The sequence below is a fragment of the Pelodiscus sinensis genome, chromosome 2 (assembly GCF_052426305.1).
Source record: "Pelodiscus sinensis isolate ZL-2025 chromosome 2, ASM5242630v1, whole genome shotgun sequence".
In the NCBI taxonomy this organism is placed as follows: domain Eukaryota; kingdom Metazoa; phylum Chordata; order Testudines; family Trionychidae; genus Pelodiscus; species Pelodiscus sinensis.
In genome coordinates, this window is record NC_143053.1 from 182,089,560 (window position 1) to 182,104,751 (window position 15,192).

A 15,192-nucleotide genomic window follows, 5' to 3' on the forward strand; every position below is an offset into this window, starting at 1 on the left:
AAAGGGTGTCTTTATTTACTAAAACAGACACAAAGCACTGCCATTGTGCGAGGATTTAGGAACAGGATTTTACTCCAGTGAAGCCAAATTAGAATTTTGCCACTGACCTCAGTATACGTACACTGCAACAGAAGTCCGTGAATAAGGCTACAATTGGCCCAAATCATCTGACTCTGGCTCATGGGGCTATAAAAACTGCAGTGTAAGAGTTCAGCCAGCTCCACCTCAAACATCTGAACTATAATTTTATGGTTCCACAGCGTGTCAGCTGACCCAGGTTTTCAGATCTGGTGTTATGGTTTTTTTTGTTTTTAATCATAGAGTAGATGTACCCTGAGATTTGGTGCCATGGTGGTTTTTTTTTTTAAATACATACACACACACACACACACACACCCCCAACGATGTAGATGTACACGTACACAGTAGAGCCAGGTTTTCACTCACATGTGAGACTGCATCCTGTTCAGTTGTTACTCCTAAAGTTAGACAGATGAAAGGGCCATAAAAATAAACTGGGGGGATGGGAACAAATTGGTAAGCCTGCCTGTTTTGTTCTCATTCTAAAACACTTGCGGGAAACACTAGATCTGAAAAATGATTAGGCAGATTTATTGTGGTGCAAAAGGGATGAATTATCTGTGTTTTAGTCATAATGCAGACTATAGACTGAAAAGTTCAATACAAGTACGGGACGTTTGAAAAATATTAAAAATAGAATTTTGTTTTGAGTCTGATAGCCACTGAAGTGGTTAACAAAAATCTGCCACTTCCGGTGAGTGAATGCACAGAAATCATGAATACTGGGAGGCTGTGTATTCTCATTAGATTTTAAAAACCCTTAAGGATTCTTATATAAAAAAGCCACTCTGAGCATAAAAATGAAGATGCTTTATTCCAAGAACGTTGTCAAATGCTGTGTGAAAATCCAGAATTGCCTGTCGGCTGACAGAAAGAGCCAATATCACAAGACAGTAGACAGTTGCATTAATCCCTCTGGAAATATAGCCTTAGGCCTTAATCTAATGTCAGACCCATGGTTTACATCACTGTATGAGGGAATATGTGAAAGATTGTGACAATTCCTCCACTAATGTCAGTGATTTGAGGGTCCCAGGCTTGTAAATTTAAAATTAGTCCTGGATGAATAATGTAAAATATTTTCTGCACATTCAAATTTTGTAATGATTGGTTTTAATGGTGTTTGCGGTCTGTGAAAATTCTATTGAACACATTTACTGGCAAGAAGATTCACTGAAACAGCAAATTTAAAAGTAAAGGCTCAAGAATGTTTACATAAAATAAATTTCAACATTTTTAACAAGAAGTATTTGCACAAATAACTGAATTCCAAGAGTTACATTTATCCAATCAATGAACCAAAGTATGTCATGCAATCTGCATGTTCATGTGAAATACACTGAATTGCTTGTTAGGAAGGCTATAGTGCACACTTGATCAGAATAGGCACACAGCATTTCATTCATAAAAGTATTTCAGTTTACTTTTAAATGAAAAAAAGTTTATCTGGATTCTCTTTTTCCATGAGAAAAATTACAGTTCACAAACAGCTGACTAGACTATATGCTTTCATGCACAAGTCTCTTAAGAAAGTGCAGTTCTTGTTGAGAAATGTAAACAATCTTTAATTGATTTCTGGGGAAGCCAGGGCATATTATTGCTTGCTGTGAGTTGCCTGATGGGCAATCTGTCACCAGCCCATGTGACTCACAAATCTAAAGACTCAGATTCAGCAGTATCCCAAGAAGCTTTGGAAGTGAAACACTGCATACCTACCCAGCAGCTGTTTCCTTTTCCAGTTTTAAGCAAAGAAAAAAAAAAAACCACACAGATTGAATCCATTGCTAAATAATCCCTCCAACACCTATACTTCTGCACAAGAAACAGGAATATTCCATTTCTCTTTTGTTTCTGAAAATTCCTTTCAATGATAGAAAGAAACCTAATGATCTGCATCAAAGGATCCCTAGTATTTTTAAAAATAGGACCAGACAGCTGGTGCCATCATGTCTATTAAATACACAACTAGCTCCTCAATGAGTATAAACTGAAGTAAGAAGAGACACCCATTCAGGATCTGTGCCCTAGAATAAAAAAAGCCCATATGCGTCCAAATATTTCTCATCTCTGCACAGGATTAATATTTATCAGGCATCAAAAGGACTAGACTGTGGCAGCAAAGCCAGACTTTGGGTGCTGTGGAGCCCCCTCAGCCCAAGCAGAAACTCCTGTACAAATAGTGCCTGCTCAGCATCTCAGGATTAGCCCCAAAAATATTTTGCATTGCCGGGACACACAGATTTCTCTACACAACTGATGCACTCATAGGACTAACTTTAAAAAAATAGTCTGGTAGAACTTTAAAGACTAACAAAACATGTTGTAGATGGTATCATGAGCTTTTGTGGGTGCAGCCCACTTAATAAATAAGAATGGAAATCAATAGCAAAGAGTGGAACAAACTTCCAATACAGGCAGTCCCCGACTTACGCGGATCCAACTTGTGTCGGATCCGCAGTTACGAATGGGGCTGCCCCGGAGTACACGGACTGCGGGACCTGCAGACCAGGAAGACGCGGAGCAAAGCCGCTGCCCGAGGCCCCCCCCCCCCCCGCGGCTTTGCAAAGCCTCGGGGAAGCCAGCAGCGATGCAGCCCAGGCGCGCCTGGCCTGGGCTGCCTCGCTGCCCGAGCCCCCCCCCCCCGAGGCTTTGCAAAGCCGCGGGGGGGCTCGGGCAGCAAGGCTTTGCAAAGCCGCGGAGGGGCTCGTGCAGCGAGGCAGCCCAGCCGCCTGGGCTGCTCCGCTGCCGGCTTCCCCGAGGCTTTGCAAAGCTGTGGGGAAAGCCGGCAGCGGGACAGCCCAGACGCCCCGCGGCTGTCCCACTGCCGGCGTCCTCAGAGGCTTTGCTCCCCGTCTCCCTGGTCTGCTGGTCTCCAGCAGACCAGGGAGACTGGGATCAAAGCCGCGGAGGACCCAGGCTGCGGGATCGCGGTGCGTCTCGGTCCGCCGCCCCCGTCTTCCTGGTCTGCTGGGGTGGGGGGGGGGGGGCGCAGCTAGTACGCCCCCCTCCCAGCAGACTAGGCTTTTCTCTGGACGCCTGTGGCTGAGCAGCTGGGGCGCTGCCGGTTGGTCCTGCAGCGCCGCTCTGGGCGCTACTGGACCAACCCAGGAGCACCCCAGCTGCTCTGGTCCTGATTCAGCCGCTGCTGGTCAGTTTCAGCAGTGGCTGAATCAGGACGCCTGGGGCAGAGCAGATGGGGTGCTGCTGGGTTGGTCCAGTAGTGCTGAGGAGGGGCGCTACTGGAACAACCCAGCAGCACCCCAGCTGCTCTGCCCCAGGCGTCCTGATTTAGCCGCTGCTGAAACTGACCAGCGCTTACTACAGTAAGCCCGAGGCAGAGTTGCTCTGCCCCGGGCTTCCTGGAATCAGCTGCTGATCAGTTTCAGCAGCAGCTGACTTGGGGATGCTTGGGGTTCTTAAGTTGATTCTGTATGTAAGTCAGAACTGGCGGTCAGTTTCAGCAGTGGCTGAATCTGGACGCCAGTTCCGACTTACATACAGATTCAACTTAAGAACAAACCTACAGTCCCTATCTTGTACGTAACCCGGGGACTGCCTGTTCTAGCTCAAATCCCTCAGAAAGCAGAGAAGCTGGGTGGCAGGGCAGGAGTTATGGGCTATTTTGATGACATACACACACCAGGAAAAGTACATAAAATGTTTTAGGCCTTGTCAACACTACCGTGTGAGTCGACTCAGTTAAATTACACCAGTTACTTGAATAACTTAGCTGGTGTTGATATAACTTGCAGCGCAGTTGTAGACACCTCAGTAAGTCGATGTGTCAACAGGAGACACTCTCTCATCGACTTACCTTACTCCTCTTATTCTGGTGGAGTACAATATCAACTGAAGACCACTCTGCATCAATTTAATGAGTCTTCACTAGTTCCATTAAATCAACCCCTGCTTCATTGATCACAGCACCATTGATCCCGGATACATGTAGACATGGCCTTAGGTGAAGAGCAGAGCTCACTAACCTATTTACACATAGAGGTCAGCAGCGAGAACTGGCAGCAACAGGAGTCTACTGCGGTTTGGGGAAAATAGTCCCTGGCAGTTGAGGGTGCTAAGAACCCTTCAGAAGACACACTGAATTGGGCCCATTTACTATCACCCTTCATGCATTTATGGTCTGATGCATGCCCTGCCGCTTGGAAAGGGGTTACCTTAGATGGCCCTTGTGGTACATCCTAACCCTATGGCTCCATGATTCTATGGTAACAATCATTAGTAGCACAACTTACAGTAGACTTAAAAACTTAAAAAACAACAAATAGTCTGGTAGCACTTTAAAGACTAACAAAACATACACATGGTATCATGAGCTTTTGTGGGCACAGCCCACTTCTTCAGATGACCAGAGTGTTGGATGTCCAGAATCAAGAATAAATGGGGGAAGGAGAAGGAAAAAAATTGGAGGAGGGGGGAGAAAAAGAGGCAATGGGTAGATAAGTTTCAAAGAGAAAGCCGAGCTAGTCTGTAAAAGGAAAAACAACAGACAGAGTTCTTAAGAAGAGCATTGACCATGTGCTGGTGGCCCTCTGTGCAAAGGGGAATTTCACCCCCACATGAATGAACAGGAACAAAACAAGGCTGCTATGGTTTACGGATAAAAAGATCCAATATTACTCAGAGCACTGGAAGGAGAGTGGCCTCATGATATTCCATATTACAAAACACAGTCACGCAAGGCCGTTTTGTTCAGGGAGGTGCAGAGGGAAAGTTGTGCAAGTGAGAGTAATAGAAGAAAAAAAAACCCCAAAGTCATTTCCTTTTAAAAGGAAAATTGAACTCTCAACATACAAAGCCGGTGCTAGAAGCAACATCCATATTCATTCATATTTTAATAGCAATATTGGAACAAGCCCCCACAGGAATACAAATTTCAGCTTCCACACACCTCTAGCAACTAGGACTTTCAGACTGCAGTCAAGTCTCATTCAAGCAGCCTGGTCCAAAGTTTTACAGAGTCTAGTCTATGGGATCCATATATAGAGGTCTTTCCAGTGACTACTGGGTCAGGTCTATAATACTGGACAGTAAGACACTGCTGCCTGGAAATTCACCATCTGGCAATGGCATACAGAAATACTTCTAATTGGGATTTTGCTTGCACTTAGTTTCCAGATTCTACGGTGATGGGTGCCCACACGGAACCTGGCAAGCTGGATAAACAGAAATCTTGTTTTCATAGTTTTCAATAAATAAAATGCCTGAAGATAAAAGCATCATCCCCCACAGCTTGAGAGGCACAGGCCTCCCCAGTGGCCTGTCTCTACATTTTTTTCCCCAATTTATATACTACGACAAATTCCTATGTGAAAAAAATGCATCTACAGTAAAATAACATGCACGTTTCATTACAGAAAATGCAGACATATTGTGGATCAAGCTGCAGGGCTTAAATCACCATACTAGGTTTTTAGAAAAAAAAAAAAAAAAGGAAGGGGCATTGCACTGCCTCATGGGAAAGTCATTTGCATGATTATCATTCCAGAGGCAACATGCTTCATCTATAAATGTGTCTGGAACAAATGGCAGCACATTGTGGACAAATGTTTTACTCTCAGTGGTGCTCCTCAGTACAATCCAGCTAGTGACATCAAAGCTCTTGGTAACAAAAGGAAACAGGTTTGAGGTCTTTTGTGATTTGCTCTTTAATCTTCCCGCACTGTGCTGGCAAGCATCTGCTGCAGTGAATGGCTGTACAGGCAACAAGTGAAGCCAGTGGCCCCCCTGTGAGATTTCAACCTGGACAGTATATTTGAAACTGGTGCTTCTTGGGAAAACAAATTAATTATATATAAACTATGAATCACTATAGGTAAAGCAGCATGGCTCAGAATTCCTGTTCTGGGCCAAATGTACTTGCATAATTCTTACCAAGGCTTGCTCTCTGCAAATGGTATCAGCTCCAAGCTACCGCCAATCACATTAAAAAACAAAAAGTCACACGTGTTACTATAACAGTTTTAGCATGATTTTCCTGACCAGCCCATATGGATATTCCATCAAAATACTTTGTTAGAATAGTATTACAAACCTTTCCTATAGCCTGCCTTGATGATTAAGCCAAGAATTTCAAACCTTGGTCTACAATTAGCCTCCTAAAGTCCTAGTTAGGCCCCTACCAGATTTGGAAAAAATAAAATAATAAAAAAAAAGAGAGCCACTAATAGCTTTCCTGGTCTCAATCAGAGATAGGTGCCAACATATTATTACAATAGCAACTAGAAGCCACAAACAAGATTAAGGCCACCTTGTGCTAGACACTGTACAAAAAGCATAGTTGGAGACGGTTTTAGTTCTGAAGAAATTTCAATCTAAAGAGACAAAACAATCAGGCAGAGGGCTGGAGCAACCTGCTCAAGGTCACACAGTAGGTCGGTGGCAGAGCAAGACTAGAACCAAGGATTAATGAGAGCCAGTGCAGTGCCCTAGCCACTGGACAACACTGCCTCTCATTGCTCAGAATCATAAATATGGATTTAGGGACCTAATTTTAGGTTATTTTTGAAGATGGTGGCTCTGAAACATGGCAGTCTCCTGGTGGAGGGTAAGCGGGAATTCACTGTTAACACTTGCCGGGGAGTCATGTATAGATTCCACAGCAAACATGGTTGTTCCTAGCATAGTCAGGGTTTGTCTCTCCAGGTACATGAACATTTAGTTTATTGCATCCCAATCCGGATGGAAGAAACACCAGAACATTAGATATCTGGCTATGCTACATGCAGCTCTAAAGGACCCAGTTGCCCTGAATTTCATTGTCATTTATCCCAGTGCAAAGTGTGTATAAAAATTTTACCATGCAAAAACAGCAACATTCTGGACCCATGTCACATTGCCATGCACTTTGTGTTCTCGTTCACAGCAATGGTGAATTGGGCCTAGGGAAGACTTACTCTGATAAAAAATAAAAACACCCTTTTGAGACTATGTCTTTTGCTGTCCTGTGGTAGCAATTTTCTGTCCTTTGTGTAGATGAAATGTAAGGACAATATTGTGGGTGCTTCCCTGTGGCACAAAGGACATGTACAAGAAAGACTAAAAATGCTTCCATCTGTTTTATTATAAAATACACCCTTTAGGGATTGAAACGGAGGTTATGAAGCAATTGGAAGAAACATAGCTTAAAGCAACATGCCTATCTGATATAGATGAGAAAATTGGTTTATGGGAATTAAAAAAAAACCCTTGTGATCTGAGGCTCCATAAAGCAAACAAACCAATGAAAAAGCCCCAAATGGATGTATTGTATAAAACGTGCCACTGGAATGTCTGTACTGACAGAATACTACAAAGCTAAGAATGGGTAATGCAGGCTACATTTACTATACAATTTACGTTCCCACAAATAAATGAAAAAGTTAATTCAGTTGAGATTAAAAAAAAAATGTGCACATTCCATTTTTCAAAATTATATTATGCAGTTGACATAGATCCCTGTTTATTCATTCAATTTCAGTATAGTTTGCTCGTTCATTCCCTCTGCATTTTCAAATTTTTTTAAATCACTTTCAAACCACCATCTTCAAAATAAATCCCCCCGAACCCCTCAAAAAACCACAACAGAAAGACAGGAAACTTTGTAACAGGTTGTTTAATGATGCAAAGTAGAATTATGCATAGTCTTAATTATCAGATGGGCATTAAGCTTAATATGAAACCACACTGACTTTTGACCCTTTTTACCAGCTGAGTAGCTGTCCCTTTGAGTTAATATGACAGAGTAGCCACTCTGTCTCCTTTACATTGTATTAATGTCATAAATTAAGAGGACATGAATAACCAAGATAGCATCCTTATGACAACAAATAACGGTAAGTTGATTCCCATGATCATCTATAAAAATCTACTAAAATATTTAATGTTCTTTTTCTAACAAATCAATAGAAGGTATATCGCTTGCAGACAAACATTGGGTGCTTAAAGCATTACTCTCGGATAATGTCTCAACTGTGCTCCATGGAACAGAATTTTAAGTCCCATGCACCCAATCAAGTAGTAAAATTTTAGAGATCCAAAGATAAATTGTGGTACCATAGTAAGACTTTTGCTCCATTAAAAATTTTTTTTAAGCAAATTAGTAGTGACTAGAAAAACATAACCCTCAATGTGAAAAAATGAACATCCTAATTAGGGATGTTAAAATGTGTTTATGTAGGTAAACGTGTAACTGCTGAAACTTTCAGCAGTGACATATTTACAAGTGAGGCGAGGGGGGGGAGTTGTCTCCCCAGGAACTGGTGCATGCAGGGAGCTGGTTCCCCATGAGCACCCGCTCCTACCTGCCTCCTGCGCTGCTGCCTCTGACCCAGAGGGGAGAAGGGAGGAGACTGGGTGCAACCGTGAAGGTTAGCAGATGAGCCCAGGCGCATCGGTTAATCGTGTATATGTTTATACTTTCACATTCCTAACCCTAATAACTACATTTCTTTATGGAAGGGGGAATACAATGTGCTTGAGACAGATGGAAAAAATTCTAATGGAGTGAGGTGACAATATAAAAAAATTCTACCAGAATGCTGTTGTGGATACTTTGATTGGGTAAAGCAGAATTAACAAACAATAAGCAGAGATCATATACATTAAAATATTTACTTTCTTTCTAAAACGTAGAAGTGAATTTGCTCCCTAGGAGTGTGCCACCTAATTGACCGCACGTGGAACGAATGGATTGCAGCTATCTACAAACAGGTAAAGCAGCAATTCAGATTTCTTCCTACTGTCTTGCCTAAGTCCTGATCTAGAGTGCCCACCTCTAGGTGTGAGCATTCAGTCTCCATTTCCATTCTGTCTTAGGTCTTTATGTTGAGAACCCCTACCAAGGTTGGCTATAGCGATATTTTTGGGCTACTTAGAACTGAGAAGAGACCACTGAAGCATTTCACACAAGTTACTGAAAATCCTTCGCTGGTAACAGCTTTCCTTTTGTCCCCACCCAACCCAGTTTGAGCAAACAAAGCAGAAGCAAAACATTACACCCAGTGGAATATGGCAACCGTTGCCAGAGAAACTCCTACTAGGGTTGCCAGGTGTCCGGTATTCACCCGGACAGTCTGGTATTTGTGGGCCCTGTCCGGTAAAAAAAAACAAACAAACAGGAAATACTGGGCATGTGAAATGTCTGGTATTTCTTGTTTCCCTCAGATGGAAGTCCAGAGGGGACAATTTTCCTCTGCCACATCTGGAGGGGGTGGGGGAATGAGGAGCGTGGCAGAGTTGTAGTGAAGGGGGGCAGGAAGAAGCACTTGCTGGGCGCCACACTAGGGGGGCGATGGGCTGGGGTGGGAGCAGAGCGCACGCTGCTCTGGCCCACATGACCAGCCGAGACCTGGGAGCTAGCCATGTGATGCCTCCCTCAACATCAGCTGTGGCCAGCCCGGGACTCTTGCCCCCCAAAAGTGCGGCTGGCGAAGCCGCTCCTCTGCCGCCCCCCCATGGCTCCCGCCCCCAACTTCCCTGTACTTATTGGGTGGAGCTGCGGGGTTTTAAAAATGGCTCCCAAGATGGCAGCCATCTTAAAGGGGCAGCCTCCTTTAAAAAAATAATTTTTTAAAAAAAAATTGCTCTACAGTTCTGTTGGGGGGGGGGGGGGAGCTTTTTTCTGTTTAACAACTTTGTTTTCCCTCCTTGACAGAATTTTTTCTGAGTGTTTTTTTTTGGGGGGGAGGGGGAGAGTTCGGTATTTTTTGTTAAACCATCTGGCAACCCTAACCCCTACTGGCTAGAGCTCCCTTTACAGCAGCCTCCCTCAGTTCTCACTTTTCAATGGTCCTGTCTTAGAAAATCTATTGTCCTGGGGATGGTTTATTGCCCAGTTTGACCAGACAAGTGCATCACTGCACTCCAAAAGCTCATACTTACCTCTGGTTCCTCTGCCATCCACAAGGAGCTCTTCCCCTGCCACCGCCTACCCTTCACAGGGCCACATTTCACTGCCATCTCTCCCTTGAGTTCAGCCTTCTGGCTCAGACCTCCATCCCTTGCCAGTATCTCCTCTGCTCTGAGGGACAAGGTAGTCTAGATACTACTCTCCTCCAGAGCACTCCTCCTGATTGGCTGAAAAGTAGTCCTACGCCACCCTGCACTATGGGGCCCTTGATATTAGGCCTTTAAAAGGAACTGTGTCCTGGGGTTGCTGCCACATCCAACTCCCTTTTCCCCTCTTCAGCTGCCTGGCCTTCACCAGGGCCTTTGTTCATTCCAAGTCTTTGGAAACAGGGTTTTTCGCCTCACCCCCTGACTCTTCTCTTAAAGAGCCTGAATTCACTAGTATCTCCTGCTACCAACCACCATCTACCACCTTTAACATCTTCTACTTCTGAGAAGTTTTGTGGTTGAGACAATTATTGTTCTGCATTTTCACTTTTGAATAAGACCACTAAATCAGCTGAAGATGGAACATGCTTCCAAATGCCTAACTGCACAGAGGGTCTTAAAGTACATGCCTAATATTAGGCATGTGAAATGTGCCACTGATTTCATTGGGATCCTTCATGTCCTTAAAATCAGCACATACTTAACCCTACATTGGTGCTCAGATCACTAATTTTAGAGACACTGAATCATATATTTCTCACATTAAAAGAAAAAGCTCTACTTACGAAACAGCTGGCAATAGAGGACCTGTAAACTTCTCTTCATGGTATCATCTGGTCCTGCTTGTCTGCCAGTTTATTCATGATTCTGTCTAGAAAATTAAAAAAAAATTAAAAATCTATGACTTCTGCTTGCAATAAATCATTTTATTTTCTCTCCTGGCCAGAGGGAGCTTCATAGGAAAGTGATGCAGGTTACCAAAAGGGAAGTTGGTTCCCTAGCCTTTTTGCACATTGCAACTACACGGTCTCCAAACAGCACACTGAAAATGGAATAGCTGTGGTCAGAAAGGTAAACACAATATCGAGATGACAAAGCAAGGGCACAGAACATCATCAGCACAAAGAAATTATTCTTGAATTGTGCACAGGGCTTCATAAATCCTAAGTGAGATTCCACTGTGTTAAGTGGTGAGGCTAATTAGAGAACAGAAATAGGTCAAAATATTCATAATGTGCACTAAAGAGCCAATGGACAATGAAGGATCCTCTAGAAATTTTAGAAATGTATTTGGTATGTGTGCACTATTTGATAAATATTCAAGATAAAACCATTTCCAGGTACAGGATTTATCTGTGAAAATTTAGCCATAAATTTGCTACATGCTGGATTATCAACTGTTCAAAAATGCTAGTTTATCATGGAAAGGGCAGCGGTGTTTACCAGGCATGCACCAAATGCATTATTTTAATATGAGGATTGAAGTGATACAAATACAGTTTTGACAAATGCGGTGTGACCCAGTGGATGTTAACTGCAGGGCATAACCAACTCCCTGCAACTGGATTTGACTATCTTGGTCTAATCCAAAAATCATCATTTGGCCATATGACAAGAGTTCTACTCATTAGGATACTTCTGACTATGGTTTTGGGAAATGAATTTGGGAATGAATTTCAGGTACCTCAAGTATCCATTTGTCTATATAGCACTCAACACGGTAGTATTTTTTACCCAAAGACTTCACACTAGGGATACGGTTGGTTGAGCTATTCACATAACACAAAGAGGCCAGAAAAAGTGGTGACAAAGAGGATGGTTTTTGTCCAGAGCTGTCCTCTTGAGAAGTCTCCTGGTAAGGGAAGGTTCTCAAGTGATGGTGGAGAAGTAGGTTGGAGCACAGCTTTGTTCCGAATTTTTTCAGCTGGTCCATAGTCAGTCATTGTAATTTAGATCAGCCCCGAGGTTGCTCTAAATTATGACAGGGCTGAGGTTGGAGCTGGGTCAGCCAAAGAACCTAGGAGCCTTCATGGCAACTCTGCTTTTCTCCTAAGATCATCAGATCTGGACAAAAAAAAAAAAAAAAAAAAAAAAGGTTAAAATATCTTTCCTCCCCTCCCCTACAGGGAGCATTGGAGCTGACAGTACTGAGTTTAACGCAGCAACTAATAAAAATGTGTGCTTGGTTGCAAGATGTGTTTTCAAAAGTTGCATAGATTTTTCCTCTAAAAATATGTAAAAATTAATCAGTCACATTGTTCTGCTCCAGGTTAAAAATAAGCGCTTCTGATTTATTCATAAGGCAAATGTGGTTCCAAAACATCATTGTGAATAACAGATAGATAGGGGAGGGGAAGAGATGAGATTATATTTTTAATGGGATCAAATTCTGTTGGTAAAGGCAGACATCCTTCTGACTTACACAGAGATCTTCTTCAGAACCTGATCCTTCAGTCAACAGAAGCTGATCGAGTAAAAAGATATTCCCTCACCCACTTTGTCTCTACAATAGCCCGGGACCAACATGGTTACCACGCCACTTTAAAATGCTGTGACTAACATCAGATTTGGTACTCAAAGAGATTAGCATTTAAATTCTCACACTGATCAGAGATTATACATGGGGGGGGGGGGGAAGGAGCATCGTCCTGAATTCTTCTCAACAAGAATACATTCCCTACCCCAATCAATACTTAATAGCACTTGATATCTTATAGCTTTCGGGTCAACATTTTTCCACCATCCAAACTACTGAAGGCATTTAGGAGTCATTTTAATATGCTCTGGTATAAATCCTCAGGGCTTATTTAAGAGATGACCTGGAAGGCATCAGATACACCAGCCAGGACAATAAATAGCACTTCTCCACTGAATAAATGCCAAAGGAGTTTATGAAGTCAGAAGAATCATATCTGACTGCACGTGGACGTCTCCTAGGATTGCCAGTTTTATTGCTTCTGGTGTGCAATGGAAGAAGAAAGAGTCCTGGTTATGTTATCAGATACAGCACCTTATGTGCACAGTGACAAAAATCATTCTTGCATTCTTTCCCACCCCTTCCATTTAAACAAAGAAGCCCTTAGTAAAATGAGGAACCTTGAGTGGTTTGTATAGTGCAAATTCTGTGTTCTCTCTTAAAGTATCCATTACTGATTTTTTTTAAATTAAATTGAAATGAGGTTCATGATGATGTTGATGAAAGCTATATAGCACGAAAACCCGCTGAGGAGTGACCCATTTTTATTTTGTCCCAAAGAGCAAGCAAAGGAGAGAGGAAGATTTTATTTTTTAGTACAAGCAAGTGCTTTCCTATTTATATCTGAGCAAGAAAACTCAGGGTCTGCTGGCTCTGTGACTGTGCTCATTGGAATCAAAGGCAGAAGATTTGGGTCCGTAGGCAGACAGACAGACAGTTCATTACAATATTTTCCAAAGACATACGACAATTCTATGTTTAGCATATTAATATAGTTTATTAACCAAAATGTACGCAGCAGAAAATCATCACTGCACAAACCACTTATGATATCTCCATGGCTCTGTTTACTGCCGATGTCAAATAGTTTTTTTGAAGCCTGACTAAATCAAAGTGGTATAAATGAAAAGAAATCATCCCCCACCCAAAAAAGCTGCTCAATGGCACCTCTGAAATCAATCCAATATGCCAATTATTTTGAATTGTGCTTGGCCACGGGGATGTAATATCATATTTTTGACTATCTGCTGGTGTTATTTGCATTTCTTTTACTATCCCCATTCTACTGCTGTCCATAGTGTTTACTGACTGTAAATTCCATCTTGGTGTGTATAATGAATTATATGCTCTTGTATATTTAGATAAGTAAGAGACCACTCTATTTAAATGGATTAGGATAATTTATGCCTCTCTAGGAGATAGGAACTAGATTTGTGCAAGGTGAATAAAAATCAAACAGGGTTTTGGTTTGCAATTTCATCTTTATGCTGCTGGTGAAGATTCTCAGTAATGCTTGCATAAAATTATGTGCTGTAAACTGAATAAAGCTTTGTGAGCCAAACTCTGCCTTGACTTTATAATCAAATGGAACGGATTGAAGTTGTTGGAGTGAGTCGTGACAAAATGTGGACACAAGTGGAAAAAAAACCCAACAGATACTGCAGAGGAGGTCCTAGTACTCCAAAATCATTTGGGTTTTTTGGGGCATGTATATGGCAGGAAATGTGTCTCTCTCCCACCCCAGGATTGTGACTTTCAATGCATACAAAACATGCAGCAATGGAGAAAATTGCAAGGAGATTGCCTTTCTTCAGGTGACAATCTTGACATAAATTTGAAAGCAAAAATCATGTTGATTTTCTAAACAAAAGGTACCAATAAATGTAGAAATTAAACTAAGTTGATTTTCCAAATAGACAGGCAGATTCCACAAGTAACTCCACAGACTGTACGCACTGGGATCAGAAATAGCAAGTAAGGGCAGTATGAAATGACTGCGCTGAGTGGATTGCCTTATGTATGGGATAAAACACTAGATGCAATGGCTTTGAAAATGAAACACATTTCAACAATTGACATGGTTCTGTCCTTCTAGGGAAGTTCAGAATCTTCATCTTTTCAAATTCAAACAGGTATGAGATGTCTAATGTGTGTGGGGAAGGGATGGGGGAGGGGGATAAAGGGAAAAACCAACATTCACCATCATCCCAGAACTAGCAATAGCTTCTGAAGTTGTTAGGAATAGTATATAGCTAACTAGCCAAATTTACCTGCTGTTGCTCAGGTCATTAAGGAGGGGCACAGTCCCTGCCCCGCTCCCCGCACTCCTCCAGTCCTGCAGCCCATCCAGGGGAGGGGTGCAATGAGGCTCTGGGGACCGGTCCTAGCCTACAGCTACCCTCTCTGGCCTTGTAGCTGGAGCTCCAGGCTGTCTCTGACCTCCAGCACAAACCCCTCCCCCAGCCATGCAGCTGGTTCAGGGGGCCAGCCTCTAGGGACTGGCTATGGCATCCAGCTCCTCCTCTGCCCTGCAGCCCATGAAAGGGGCTAGGGTTTCCAGGTGTCCAGTTCTGAACCGGACAGTCCAGTATTTGAACTTTCTGTTCAGGAAAGAAATTAAGAAAATATAAATGAGCAAATATAAATGTCCAGTATTTTCTAAATAAGATGTACAGCCGGTCCCCGAATTACGAACGGTCGAGTTACGACTGTTCGCATTTACGACCAAACCTCCCATGGAGTGGTCATAAAGGTGGCCCCCGAGCTACGAACGCGACCCGCGCTTATGAACAGCATGGTCGCTA

At 42.7% G+C, this 15,192-nt stretch overlaps 1 protein-coding gene across 18 annotated transcripts in view; it reads right to left on the reverse strand.

Annotated features, from left to right (window-relative positions):
* The window catches only part of TMEM108 (transmembrane protein 108), a 279,934-nt gene that overhangs the window by 120,857 nt on the left and 143,885 nt on the right, over positions 1–15,192 (reverse strand). For 12 of the 18 annotated variants that reach the window (XM_089776593.1, XM_089776597.1, XM_089776592.1 and 9 more), the window contains one exon: positions 10,698–10,783. In XM_089776593.1, the coding sequence (XP_089632719.1) occupies positions 10,698–10,737 (40 nt within the window). In that variant the 5' untranslated portion in view covers positions 10,738–10,783. The remainder of the gene's footprint in view (positions 1–10,697; positions 10,784–15,192) is intronic. The other 6 variants (XM_089776594.1, XM_089776589.1, XM_089776596.1 and 3 more) reach the window with 1 other exon arrangement.